The sequence below is a fragment of the Oncorhynchus keta genome, unplaced genomic scaffold (assembly GCF_023373465.1).
Source record: "Oncorhynchus keta strain PuntledgeMale-10-30-2019 unplaced genomic scaffold, Oket_V2 Un_contig_1536_pilon_pilon, whole genome shotgun sequence".
NCBI lineage: Eukaryota > Metazoa > Chordata > Actinopteri > Salmoniformes > Salmonidae > Oncorhynchus > Oncorhynchus keta.
In genome coordinates this window covers 83,998-99,238 of record NW_026279275.1, presented here as the reverse complement: position 1 = coordinate 99,238, position 15,241 = coordinate 83,998, and the positions used below count along the sequence as shown (strand labels likewise).

The following is a 15,241-nucleotide window of genomic DNA, read 5'->3' as shown; positions in this document are numbered from 1 at the left end:
TAGAAGGACAGGATACAGAGAGAGCATGCTAACGTTCCAAAGGACAGGATGCAGAGAGAGCATGCTAACGTTCCAAAGGACAGGATACAGAGAGAGCATGCTAACGTTCCAAAGGACAGGATTCAGAGAGAGCATGCTAACGTTCCAAAGGACAGGATGCAGAGAGAGCATGCTAACGTTCCAAAGGACAGGATGCAGAGAGAGCATGCTAACGTTCCAAAGGACAGGATTCAGAGAGAGCATGCTAACGTTCCAAAGGACAGGATACAGAGAGAGCATGCTAACGTTCCAAAGGACAGGATACAGAGAGAGCATGCTAACGTTCCAAAGGACAGGATACAGAGAGAGCATGCTAACGTTCCAAAGGACAGGATTCAGAGAGAGCATGCTAACGTTCTAGAAGGATAGGATACAGAGAGAGCATGCTAACGTTCCAAAGGACAGGATGCAGAGAGAGCATTCTAACGTTCCAAAGGACAGGATTCAGAGAGAGCATGCTAACGTTCCAAAGGACAGGATACAGAGAGAGCATGCTAACGTTCCAAAGGACAGGATACAGAGAGAGCATGCTAACGTTCCAAAGGACAGGATACAGAGAGAGCATGCTAACGTTCCAAAGGACAGGATACAGAGAGAGCATGCTAACGTTCCAAAGGACAGGATACAGAGAGAACATGCTAACGTTCCAAAGGACAGGATACGGACTATTCTAACATTCTAGAAGGCAGGGGAGTTGAAAAATACTGGAATAGATTAGTGGCCTGAAAATGTGTGACAATGTGTGATCTAGTTAAACTCCATGGATAAGAATGGGGATGTTAGCTACAGTAGAAGCTACCTCCTGACATGAGAACCAAACACAGCTAGCAGTAATATGGAATAAAACAAACTCAAAGAGAGACTCAAATTAAGCTGAATAAATGCTGTTCACATATAATTCACTAGTAAACATACCAGACTGCCGAAGGGTAAAGATCCACAATGTACAGCAGGCAGCAGCAGCCCGTGAACAGATGACATCTGGAAATAAGCTTCATAGAAAACACCTTTTTGAATAACAAAAACACATCTAAATGTCCACACATTGTTCATCAAATCATACTTTATTGAAAGTTGTTTTTCCTTGTACTAAAAATAAACTATTACATTGAGTCATAACCTGAAATTTAACAGCATCAACTATAAAACTCACTGCTTGGCAAGGTGGAAACTGGCTTCAAATCATTCTAGGACGACACAAAACCAAATCTAGTGGGAAACAGACAAATCATTCTAGGACGACACAAAACCAAATCTAGTGGGAAACAGACAAATCATTCTAGGACGACACAAAACCAAATCTAGTGGGAAACAGACAAATCATTCTAGGACGACACAAAACCAAATCTAGTGGGAAACAGACAAATCATTCTAGGACGACACAAAACCAAATCTAGAGGGAAACAGACAAATCATTCTAGGACGACACAAAACCAAATCTAGTGGGAAACAGACAAATCATTGTCAAAACGGCTCTACGTTTCAAGTGTAGATCAAACTATTGAAAACTGGCTGAAAATATTCATTAGATTAAACACAATTTAGGACACTATCCAAAATGAAACGATGAGCACAAATATTGGTTACAAACTTCTTATTTTTATATTCAGCCAATTACATTTTAGAAAAATATATAAAATATTTATTTCACAAAAATATATTTGCAGACAGGATTAATCCATTTCAAAAAAGGTTAACAATTATATAACTTTTAAAAAGTTTTTACTTATCAATATTACTATTTACATGTATATTTTCTGGCAGCTTTAGAAAGCAGTCTTGATACTGGGACAATAAGTATTACATTTGATTTAATACATCCATTGACTTTAAAGGAGTATCCACATTACAGTGTAAAGGTACAGTATTACTTGTGGCTTGATGGCTCCTTCCTTATGGTTGTGTGTAGACTACACTGTAGTGGTTATCTTTCCATTCAAACAGAATGTTAGTAAGACGGTATGAAATCACCATGTCTACTGTCTGGTTAGTAGCCATTTCCCCCTTACCAGTGTTTGGTAGTGTAAACATGCGAGGCTATACATGAAGCAGTACAGTGCTTGTGGTTAATAACAGCTAGAAAAGGCAAGGCACACTGATAAAACGGTTCACAGCCACATACACGATGGCTTGATCAAGCACTCAATCAATCGATCATTCTCTTCATCCTCAAGGATCCTTCAGGTCTTCAAACGATCTCTGATCATGACGATAACCGATCAATACCCCATGATGTGGTTAATGTGGCCCTGAGAAGAGACTCATTATGTGACACAGGTAATCTTTATGGAATAAACAAATACACGATGGTAGCATTCCAAATGGCACCCTCTCCACTATATAGTGCACTATGTGGGGAATAGGGTAGTGCACTATATAGGGAATAGGGTGCCATCTGGGACTGAACCCATGTCATGTTCATTAATCAGCCCCTCCAGCATTTTTGCAGAGCAAACGGCTTGATTTTGCTGCGGCAACCCTGACATTTTGCATGGCAATATGCTATGATTTAGTCCAATTTGTCGTGAGACTGAGCCGACGAGGGGGGGGAATAAGATTTGTTGATGTGTGGCTTCATTTAAACATATTATGCAGTAAATGTACTCCGATTGGTTGAAATTGGAAGCACTATTTCTGTACTGCGGGCGATGGGCCTGGTTTTATGTGACAACATTGCGATGAGTTGACTGTTGCACGTGGAAAGAGTGCAGTGATTGGTCAAATGTACAAGCCCCCGCATAATACGCAAGGAATTATTGATTTAGCAATAAATAAATAAATACAAATAACTGCAGAAACCTGGAGGGACTGATTAACCCGTTTAACATGAGAAAGTCCAGGACATCGACTCGACCCAAGGTGAGCATGAAGAGTAAAGGGCTCCATGGTCAATATAGTAGGTTCTTTAGCCCGAGGGCCAACCCTTCTAAAATAGGCATCTTTTATTATGTTTGATTTTGCAGGTGCAACAATTGTCCCCAAAGTAAGAGACACAATATGCCATATTAGCATAAGGAATGTTTGACTATATGCGCTATAGCTGTTAAATCCACAATTGCCACTGATGAGACATTTGTTTTGGTGTTTCTGGATGGCTTGTCCAAAATGCTGGGTTATAGGCCTCGACACTGACATGTGATATCAGTCACTACTGGGATATGTTCAGGGAAAAAAATCAGGACACTACTTACGGGCTCCCCTGCCAGGCACCGATTACAACATTGGCTGCCTTGGACTGCATAGACCTGTACAAGAGACAACACGAGCCTGGAGGGTTACTACGGCAATAATTACACTCGATTAATTTAATGGATTGTCATATTGTAGTTCTGCAATAAAACATTTTTGAGGATAAACACTGCATAGAAGACACGACTATTCAATGTAAAAACTAATTATGACAGAAGGACAAATCCACAGTGGAGTGAAAAGTTATACAAATATAAAATGTCAACATTGTGGCACTAAGCCACATTCCTTGGGTAAGGATGAGATGCAATTTCCCAAACAGTTTTATTGCTTCCTTGACATCACCAGCATTGAGGGAAAAAAAACTGTCGTAAAGATAGCCAAGGCTAACTACACCTTATAGAGATACAGATATTGAGGAAGCATGTTGTCATGGATACGCCTAGTGTCCCTTACTGCTTGACCTATGAACCTTAATTACGACTCCAGCGTCATCATCATTGAAGAAGGAAAACATGGACCGTAAAAACACTCCTGCAATGCATGTGGGAGGCCAACTCCTTTCAAATATAGGCCTAGACTGTAGCAACAAAAGTATCCAAAAATAATTGAATATGCCCCCAAAAATATATATATATATATATTCCAAAATAATTGAATACGCATATCTACCATGTTAGAAGCTGGGTGGTTGATGCCGACACCGCTGTTTGGGACACCCTGCAGTTGCATGCTGGCGTCCATGGCACCGTCAGTCACCATCCCGCCATGTTCAACCTGGACGCAGACTCCCGCTCCGTTGCACAGTCGTTTCTGAGGATTCACACAATGCAGCATAGTTGTGTAACGTGACAGGTAATGATCGGTCCAGTTAGCTCAGTGCTTATAGACATGCGTGCACTTAGCTAATGTACTAAGAGAACGTTTCTTCACGAGAGACCGTGGAGCACGTATTCATAGTGACACGTGCTTCTACATTTTTGTAAACACGTTAGTTCCCTATGAGTTAGCTTAGCTTAGCATAGCTCCCATACAACCAAATATCCATGCAAAGGTTAGTAGCTAAAGGAGTAGCAATCACAAATACATGCACACGTGATAACCAATAAATCACTATTAACTGATTTAGCCTAAAAATAGCAACTAAGCCAACTGGACAGCTATTTCAATAGCCAGATAGCTAGACTAGTGTTAGGTAAACTACAAAAAATACACCAATAGCAACAATGTTTCCACTAAAGCGAAAGGTTACTGTTTAACATTGGAAACCCGACGTTGAATTGCATTGAATTCTTCTCCGGACAGAAATGAGCGCTTGAATCAGGGAAGTTTCCTCTCACCGCCTCTCTTACAATCCAACAATGTCGTTGAATAAGAATTGTAATTTCATCGTTAATCGTTCAATGCAATTCAACGTCGGGTTTCAAAGGCTTTATAAAGTAGTTTTTTAATAAGGACGGGTCCCGTCATACCGCTTGGCAATCTTTCCGGGTTTGAAGGTCTCCTTCGTGGCGTCTCTTCTTCTGGAGGGGTGTCATATATTCCATGGTTGTGGACGATTATTACACCTAGTTTTAGTATCTATCGACTGAATTTAATAACACAATGTCAAAGGTAACAGTGACGTTAGATATATGGCAAGCAAACATATACAACACGTCCAGTGTCGCGAACTAGTTAAATACTAACGAGGTCTTTTCAGAAACGTCCGGCGGCGATATCAAAAATCAATTCAATTGCAACTAGAGAAGAAGTGGCTACAAAACGGTTCAATCTCTGGCTACCTTTGTTAGCTGGTTCACTATTTCACTTTCAGTTCGCTTTTCTACCGCAAGGACACGAAAACCGTCCTCTTGATTTCTCTGCTTCTGACTCGTCAAAGTGTCGTCCCGGTTTCCAAGTAGCGGGGGGCCTTTCTGGACAGCACTTTGTGACAGTGACTGATGTAAAAAGCGCTTTATTAAATACGATTGATTTGATTTATTTGTAGAATATGAGGACACATTACCCCCCCCCGCTACCAAATGCATGCTCAACACATTTTCTCCATTATAATTATAACAATATTGTGCAATTAAACAATAACATTTTTGTATTTTACATGTTGGTTATTCATTTTAGTTCATAGATCAGTCATAGACCGACTCTGTGTAGCTGGTTATGTCTCGTTCCATCCATATAGTTGCTAGAATATACCGACTGTACCATTAGCTTGTTTACACTGAGCTGCACCGGGGTCGGAACAAAGTCATCGTTACATTCACTTTGGAGCCAGGTGAGACATGGTTCGGGAAAATGTACCTCCATGCATGAGATGTGATATGCCACTGTAGTCCGCATGTTGGAGTACAGGGACATATCCCATCCCCCTGCATGGAGGTACGTTTTCAGACTCATATCTAGCGCAGGGTTTCACTGTGTTTTTCATATTAACCGTGATATTGCGTTCCGATCCCCCCGGTTCAGTTCAGCGTTAACAAGCATAAACAGTAAGGTTTGTATCAGCTGGAAATCCACATAGAACAGAATCACTCGGTGAGCGATTACACACGTCTGAAAGAACAGTAAGGTTTGTGTCTTCTTGGAAATCCACATAGAACACAATCACTCGGTGAGCGATTACACACGTCTGAAGAACAGTAACAGTAAATCCACATAGAACACAATCACTCGTTTGTGAAGGAACAGTAAGGTTTGTAATCAGCTGGAAATCCACATAGAACACAATCACTCGGTGAGCGATTACACACGTCTGAAGGAACAGTCTGAAAGAACACAATCACTCGTAATTACACACGGAAAGAACAGTTTTGTGTCTTCTTGGAAATCCACATAGAACACAATCACTCGGTGAGAACGATTAACACAATCACACACAATCACTCAGTCTGAAGGAACAGTAAGGTTTGTGTCTTCTGGAAATCACATAGAACACAATCACTCAGTGAAATCTGAAAGAACAGTAAGGTTTGTGTCTTCTTGAAATCCACATAGAACACAATCACTCGGTGAGCGATTACACACGTCTGAAGGAACAGTAAGGTTTGTAATCAGCTGGAAATCCACAATAGAACACAATCAAGGAACAGTCGGTGAGCTGGAAATCCACATAGAACACAATCATTAGCATTACACATGTCTGAAAGAACAGTAAGGTTTGTGTCTTCTTGAAATCCACATAGAAACAATCATTCGGTGAGCATAGAACACAATCACATCACAATCACTCGGTGAGCGATTACACACGTCTGAAGGAACAGTAAGGTTTGTGTCTTCTTGGAAATCCACATAGAACACAATCACTCGGTGAGCGATTACACACGTCTGAAAGAACAGTAAGGTTTGTGTCTTCTGGAAATCCACATAGAACACAATCACTCGGTGAGCGATTACACACGTCTGAAAGAACAGTAAGGTTTGTGTCTTCTGGAAATCCACATAGAACACAATCACTCGGTGAGCGATTACACACGTCTGAAAACATGGCGACCTTTGTGGAGGTAACATCCTCGCAGCAGTTTGAGGACTTGCTATCAAAGGCTGGCAAGTATGTGTATCATTTCATAACATGACATTGAAGCCATTAGCCATTGAATGAGTATCATTCAAATAGGCCCCGTGTGATATTTAGCTTACTGCGACGGCTACTTTTCCTGTTATATCGAAATGTAGCGTTAGCTAGCGTGATGTAGCATCCCCATGTTAGAGGGAATGATAACTAGCTAATGTTGTCTAGTTGCTCCAAATGAAAGTGCAACTAACTAGCTAGCTATTTTTAAGCGGATATTTGCTTTTGCATGCTAGCTAATAACACACATGTTTATTGTACATGGTGTGAATGCAATTGATCATTGTAATACATGCTGATGTGTGTCACCTGATATAAACAGTCAGGCTCATGTGTCTTGAACTCATGTGGGTTTCTTGTCACGATATGGCAGGGCAAGGCGAGCTTTTCTATTAGGCAGACATTATATTATATGCCTGATAATGTAACGTTAGGTTTAGCCCTTATATGAAAGGGAGAGATTACCCTCCCTTTATCAGACATGACTACTGTTATCCTACATAACATCAGGTGTCTGCCCATTTCAGAATTAGGTCCATTCAGTTATTGTGCTTTTGAAATCCATCATTTCCAAGTAGGCTATAAAAATAATGTTTAATTCCAGAAGACATGTTGTGATCCAGTGTCCTAGTCATGTGATGTTCAGTTGGTCAGTGATCTTGGGCATGATCATCAGTTTATGGGAAGTAAGAATTAATGTATGTCAGTTAGCTCGGCCTATTGATGGTAGACAGTAGCTGGCACGTGTGCATGCATGTCCTACATCTTTATCATGTGAATCTGTGGGTCACTTATAAAGTTGTGCTATTTTAGACCTATTGCTATGCTGAGATCTGACCCCTGTCTCTTCCTTGAGCCTCACCGGTGCACTAAAGATGTAGGACATGCATGCACACGTGCCATCTACTCTCTACCATCAATAGGCCGAGCTAACTGACACCCGTTCATTCTTTACTTCCCATACAACGATGATCATACACGAGATCACTGACCAACTCAACATCACCGTTCCAATCTAATGGGACTTCTCTGTTCCAGCAGGTTCTTGACGGTGGTCCACTTCCAGGCAGCATGGGCCCCTCAGTGCAGTCAGATGAACGATGTGATGGGAGAGCTGGCAAAGGAGAACAAACACACCATGTTTATCAAGGTACGTACTTATACCTTGTGATGGAGGTTACGTGATGCCTGATACACATACTTATACCTTGTGATGGAGGTTACACGATGCCTGATACACATACTATACCTTGTGATGGAGGTTACATGATGCCTGATACACATACTATACCTTGTGATGGAGGTTACATGATGCCTGATACACATACTATACCTTGTGATGGAGGTTACACGATGCCTGATACACATACTATACCTTGTGATGGAGGTTACATGATGCCTGATACACATACTATACCTTGTGATGGAGGTTACATGATGCCTGATACACATACTATACCTTGTGATGGAGGTTACATGATGCCTGATACACATACTATACCTTGTGATGGAGGTTACATGATGCCTGATACACATACTATACCTTGTGATGGAGGTTACATGATGCCTGATACACATACTATACCTTGTGATGGAGGTTACATGATGCCTGATACACATACTATACCTTGTGATGGAGGTTACATGATGCCTGATACACATACTATACCTTGTGATGGAGGTTACATGATGCCTGATACACATACTATACCTTGTGATGGAGGTTACATGATGCCTGATACACATATTATACCTTGTGATGGAGGTTACATGACTATACTATACCTTGTGATGGAGGTTACAGCCTGACACATTCTATACCTTGTTGTGATACCTTGTGATGGAGGTTACATGATGCCTGATACACATACTATACCTTGTGATGGAGGTTACATGATGCCTGATACACATCACAAGGTATAGTATGTGTCACATGTAGTGATGTTGAATTGGATACAGGAGCTTCTGAGTCGAAATCGCATAGCAGCTAACTATGAAGCACAGTGTGTCGTATCTCTTTTTTCAGAAGTGCATCATCAATATCCGAAGCATCGTTTGATCACTTTTTTGATTTTATTTTACCTTTATTTAACCAGGCAAGTCAGTTATTTTCAATGACGGCCTGGGAACAGTGGGTTAACTGCCTGTTCAGGGGCAGAACGACAGATTTGTACCTTGTCAGCTCGGGGGTTTGAACTCGCAACCTTCCGGTTACTAGTCACACGCTCTAACCACTAGGCTACCCTGCCGCCCCAGGGTAGCTGAGGGCGATACGTTCTCTCCCAGAGTCATGGACAGAACATTTTGGAGTGTAGCATCAGGTAACCGGACCACCAGTATGCATCATAATACAACCTACACTCACAGGACATTACTTCAATTCTGTTGGAGTTTAGACGAGACCAATTATGTACCCAAGATATCTTAAATCAGGTTAAAAAAATACTGTTTTTCTGCCATTGTAATATGCAGTAGGCGATGGCACAATCATTATTTTAATTGTTATAATTTTTTTTTTTGGGGGGGGGGGCCTGGGCTCATAAGCCTATAGGCATAACATTTAATATACATGTGAGTGTTTTTGAATGATTCATCACCTTAGAAAGCTCTGTCAGTTTCGTTGTTGTTAGGCTTTGAAACAACATCCACAAAAATCAGGTTTTTACAGTGTTTCAACCTGCTGTTGAACTTCTTTCTTCAAATTGATCATCACAGTGAGGTGAGTTTTAACAGTAAGATAGGCCTTCTGTTTTAATGATAAGTGTTGGCTGTAATGTTAGATTTCATTTGCATTGATATCTGAGTGGTTAGAGGAACAATAGAGCCCTGAGTACCAGGCCCTTAGGACCTGATGGGGGGACAGTAGAGCCCTGAGTACCAGGCCATTAGGACCTGATGGGGAGGACAATAGAGCCCTGAGTACCAGGACATTAGGACCTGATGGGGGGACAGTAGAGCCCTGAGTACCAGGCCATTAGGACCCGATGGGGGGGACAATAGAGCCCTGAGTACCAGGACATTAGGACCTGATGGGGGGACAATAGAGCCCTGAGTACCAGGCCATTAGGACCTGATGGGGGGACAGTAGAGCCCTGAGTACCAGGCCATTAGGACCTGATGGAGGGACAGTAGAGCCCTGAGTACCAGGACATTAGGACCTGATGGGGGGACAGTAGAGCCCTGAGTACCAGGCCATTAGGACCTGATGGGGGGGACAATAGAGCCCTGAGTACCAGGCCATTAGGACCTGACGGAGGGACAGTAGAGCCCTGAGTACCAGGCCATTAGGACCTGATGGAGGGACAGTAGAGCCCTGAGTTCCAGGCCATTAGGACCTGATGGAGGGACAGTAGAGCCCTGAGTACCAGGCCATTAGGACCTGACGGAGGGACAGTAGAGCCCTGAGTACCAGGCCATTAGGACCTGACGGAGGGACAGTAGAGCCCTGAGTACCAGGCCATTAGGACCTGACGGAGGGACAGTAGAGCCCTGAGTACCAGGCCATTAGGACCTGACGGAGGGACAGTAGAGCCCTGAGTACCAGGCCATTAGGACCTGACGGAGGGACAGTAGAGCCCTGAGTACCAGGCCATTAGGACCTGACGGAGGAACAATAGAGCCCTGAGTACCAGGCCATTAGGACCTGACGGAGGGACAGCAGAGCCCTGAGTACCAGGCCATTAGGACCTGACGGAGGGACAATAGAGCCCTGAGTACCAGGCCATTAGGACCTGTCGGAGGGACAGTAGAGCCCTAAGTACCAGGCCATTAGGACCTGACGGAGGGACAGTAGAGCCCTGAGTATTAGGACCTGTCGGAGGGACAGTAGAGCCCTAAGTACCAGGCCATTAGGACCTGACGGAGGGACAGTAGAGCCCTGAGTACCAGGAAATTAGGTTCTGATGGTAGTTGGCAAGTTGGGTATAACCAAAGCATGTGCAGAGTTATTTAGAGATTTTAGAGTATTCTGAAGAGATGTAGAATTCCGTTCATAGTTCACTGCTTTTGACCAGAGCCCACAGGTGCAATGTTGTACACTAAAACTATATAAGGGAATATGGTGTCATTTTAAATCACATGCTATTTGTCAAATGTTATTTGTCACAATACACATGTTTAGCAGATGTTATTGCGGGTGTAGCGAAATGCTTGTGTTTCTTGCTCCCAACAGTGCAGTAATATCTGAACAATTTCACAACAAATACACACAACACACAGAAGTAAAGGAATGGAATTAAGAATATATAAATAGTTAGACGAGCAGTAGATTGATATTTGATCCTACATATTGTACACTGTAAAACAGCTTTTTTTCTTAATTTGTGTTTCAAGTTGTTTTTCTCTCTTCCAAATGATGAACAATATTCCTACATATTCCAAAAGGAGTCTGCAGTTCCTGTACCAGCCTAGCTTGTCTCTAACCAATCAATAGCACTGTTCTTACCCGGGTCACATGGAAACAAGCGTTTCACTATAAATATTCAGTGTCTATGTGTTTCCATTCTCATAGCAGTATTTCACTGCGTTGATGTAGGTTGTGTTCACATGGCCTATAAGTGTCTGTGTTTCCATTCTCATAGCAGTATTTCACTGCGTTGATGTAGGTTGTGTTCACATGGCCTATAAGTGTCTGTGTTTCCATTCTCATAGCAGTATTTCACTGCGTTGATGTAGGTTGTGTTCACATGGCCTATAAGTGTCTGTGTTTCCATTCTCATAGCAGTATTTCACTGCGTTGATGTAGGTTGTGTTCACATGGCCTATAAGTGTCTGTGTTTCCATTCTCATAGCAGTATTTCACTGCGTTGATGTAGGTTGTGTTCACATGGCCTATAAGTGTCTGTGTTTCCATTCTCATAGCAGTATTTCACTGCGTTGATGTAGGTTGTGTTCACATGGCCTATAAGTGTCTGTGTTTCCATTCTCATAGCAGTATTTCACTGCGTTGATGTAGGTTGTGTTCACATGGCCTATAAGTGTCTGTGTTTCCATTCTCATAGCAGTATTTCACTGCGTTGATGTAGGTTGTGTTCACATGGCCTATAAGTGTCTGTGTTTCCATTCTCATAGCAGTATTTCACTGCGTTGATGTAGGTTGTGTTCACCATGGCCTATAAGTGGCCTATGTGTTTCCATTCTCATAGCAGTATTTCACTGCGTTGATGTAGGTTGTGTTCACATGGCCTATAAGTGTCTGTGTTTCCATTCTCATAGCAGTATTTCACTGCGTTGATGTAGGTGTCTGTGTTCACATGGCCTATAAGTGTCTGTGTTTCCATTCTCATAGCAGTATTTCACTGCGTTGATGTAGGTTGTGTTCACATGGCCTATAAGTGTCTGTGTTTCCATTCTCATAGCAGTATTTCACTGCGTTAATTAGGTCCTGTGTTCACATGTAGGTTGTGTTCACATGGCCTATAAGTGTCTGTGTTTCCATTCTCATAGCAGTATTTCACTGCGTTGATGTAGGTTGTGTTCACATGGCCTATAAGTGTCTGTGTTTCCATTCTCATAGCAGTATTTCACTGCGTTGATGTAGGTTGTGTTCACATGGCCTATAAGTGTCTGTGTTTCCATTCTCATAGCAGTATTTCACTGCGTTGATGTAGGTTGTGTTCACATGGCCTATAAGTGTCTGTGTTTCCATTCTCATAGCAGTATTTCACTGCGTTGATGTAGGTTGTGTTCACATGGCCTATAAGTGTCTGTGTTTCCATTCTCATAGCAGTATTTCACTGCGTTGATGTAGGTTGTGTTCACATGGCCTATAAGTGTCTGTGTTTCCATTCTCATAGCAGTATTTCACTGCGTTGATGTAGGTTGTGTTCACATGGCCTATAAGTGTCTGTGTTTCCATTCTCATAGCAGTATTTCACTGCGTTGATGTAGGTTGTGTTCACATGGCCTATAAGTGTCTGTGTTTCCATTCTCATAGCAGTATTTCACTGCGTTGATGTAGGTTGTGTTCACATGGCCTATAAGTGTCTGTGTTTCCATTCTCATAGCAGTATTTCACTGCGTTGATGTAGGTTGTGTTCACATGGCCTATAAGTGTCTGTGTTTCCATTCTCATAGCAGTATTTCACTGCGTTGATGTAGGTTGTGTTCACATGGCCTATAAGTGTCTGTGTTTCCATTCTCATAGCAGTATTTCACTGCGTTGATGTAGGTTGTGTTCACATGGCCTATAAGTGTCTGTGTTTCCATTCTCATAGCAGTATTTCACTGCGTTGATGTAGGTTGTGTTCACATGGCCTATAAGTGTCTGTGTTTCCATTCTCATAGCAGTATTTCACTGCGTTGATGTAGGTTGTGTTCACATGGCCTATAAGTGTCTGTGTTTCCATTCTCATAGCAGTATTTCACTGCGTTGATGTAGGTTGTGTTCACATGGCCTATAAGTGTCTGTGTTTCCATTCTCATAGCAGTATTTCACTGCGTTGATGTAGGTTGTGTTCACATGGCCTATAAGTGTCTGTGTTTCCATTCTCATAGCAGTATTTCACTGCGTTGATGTAGGTTGTGTTCACATGGCCTATAAGTGTCTGTGTTTCCATTCTCATAGCAGTATTTCACTGCGTTGATGTAGGTTGTGTTCACATGGCCTATAAGTGTCTGTGTTTCCATTCTCATAGCAGTATTTCACTGCGTTGATGTAGGTTGTGTTCACATGGCCTATAAGTGTCTGTGTTTCCATTCTCATAGCAGTATTTCACTGCGTTGATGTAGGTTGTGTTCACATGGCCTATAAGTGTCTGTGTTTCCATTCTCATAGCAGTATTTCACTGCGTTGATGTAGGTTGTGTTCACATGGCCTATAAGTGTCTGTGTTTCCATTCTCATAGCAGTATTTCACTGCGTTGATGTAGGTTGTGTTCACATGGCCTATAAGTGTCTGTGTTTCCATTCTCATAGCAGTATTTCACTGCGTTGATGTAGGTTGTGTTCACATGGCCTATAAGTGTCTGTGTTTCCATTCTCATAGCAGTATTTCACTGCGTTGATGTAGGTTGTGTTCACATGGCCTATAAGTGTCTGTGTTTCCATTCTCATAGCAGTATTTCACTGCGTTGATGTAGGTTGTGTTCACATGGCCTATAAGTGTCTGTGTTTCCATTCTCATAGCAGTATTTCACTGCGTTGATGTAGGTTGTGTTCACATGGCCTATAAGTGTCTGTGTTTCCATTCTCATAGCAGTATTTCACTGCGTTGATGTAGGTTGTGTTCACATGGCCTATAAGTGTCTGTGTTTCCATTCTCATAGCAGTATTTCACTGCGTTGATGTAGGTTGTGTTCACATGGCCTATAAGTGTCTGTGTTTCCATTCTCATAGCAGTATTTCACTGCGTTGATGTAGGTTGTGTTCATGGCATGGCCTATGTTCAAGTGTCTGTGTTTCCATTCTCATAGCAGTATTTCACTGCGTTGATGTAGGTTGTGTTCACATGGCCTATAAGTGTCTGTGTTTCCATTCTCATAGCAGTATTTCACTGCGTTGATGTAGGTTGTGTTCACATGGCCTATAAGTGTCTGTGTTTCCATTCTCATAGCAGTATTTCACTGCGTTGATGTAGGTTGTGTTCACATGGCCTATAAGTGTCTGTGTTTCCATTCTCATAGCAGTATTTCACTGCGTTGATGTAGGTTGTGTTCACATGGCCTATAAGTGTCTGTGTTTCCATTCTCATAGCAGTATTTCACTGCGTTGATGTAGGTTGTGTTCACATGGCCTATAAGTGTCTGTGTTTCCATTCTCATAGCAGTATTTCACTGCGTTGATGTAGGTTGTGTTCACATGGCCTATAAGTGTCTGTGTTTCCATTCTCATAGCAGTATTTCACTGCGTTGATGTAGGTTGTGTTCACATGGCCTATAAGTGTCTGTGTTTCCATTCTCATAGCAGTATTTCACTGCGTTGATGTAGGTTGTGTTCACATGGCCTATAAGTGTCTGTGTTTCCATTCTCATAGCAGTATTTCACTGCGTTGATGTAGGTTGTGTTCACATGGCCTATAAGTGTCTGTGTTTCCATTCTCATAGCAGTATTTCACTGCGTTGATGTAGGTTGTGTTCACATGGCCTATAAGTGTCTGTGTTTCCATTCTCATAGCAGTATTTCACTGCGTTGATGTAGGTGTGTTCATGGCCTATAAGTGTGGCCTATAAGTATTTCACTGTCTGTGTAGTTTCCATTATAAGTGTCTCATTCTAGCAGTATTTCACTGCGTTGATGTAGGTTGTGTTCACATGGCCTATAAGTGTCTGTGTTTCCATTCTCATGGCAGTATTTCACTGCGTTGATGTAGGTTGTGTTCACATGGCCTATAAGTGTCTGTGTTTCCATTCTCATAGCAGTATTTCACTGCGTTGATGTAGGTTGTGTTCACATGGCCTATAAGTGTCTGTGTTTCCATTCTCATAGCAGTATTTCACTGCGTTGATG

General features: G+C 42.1%; 2 protein-coding genes across 2 annotated transcripts in view; one reads left to right on the top strand and one right to left on the bottom strand.

Annotated features, from left to right (window-relative positions):
• Window positions 1–1,082: 1,082 nt before the first annotated feature.
• On the bottom strand, window positions 1,083–5,163 carry si:ch211-221j21.3 (uncharacterized). The gene is made up of 4 exons (XM_052502256.1): window positions 4,701–5,163; window positions 3,901–4,041; window positions 3,231–3,284; window positions 1,083–2,288 (listed from the first exon to the last, which is right to left on the bottom strand). The coding sequence occupies exons 1-4, from the start codon at window positions 4,773–4,775 to the stop codon at window positions 2,259–2,261; spliced, it is 300 nt and encodes a 99-aa protein (XP_052358216.1). The 5' UTR covers window positions 4,776–5,163; the 3' UTR covers window positions 1,083–2,258.
• Window positions 5,164–6,608: 1,445 nt separating this feature from the next.
• LOC127918957 (glutaredoxin 3-like) overlaps window positions 6,609–15,241 on the top strand; it is a 35,928-nt gene continuing 27,295 nt past the window's right edge. The window contains 2 exon segments of the mRNA XM_052502255.1: window positions 6,609–6,775; window positions 7,838–7,946. Of these exon segments, the coding sequence (XP_052358215.1) occupies window positions 6,711–6,775; window positions 7,838–7,946 (174 nt within the window). The 5' untranslated portion in view covers window positions 6,609–6,710.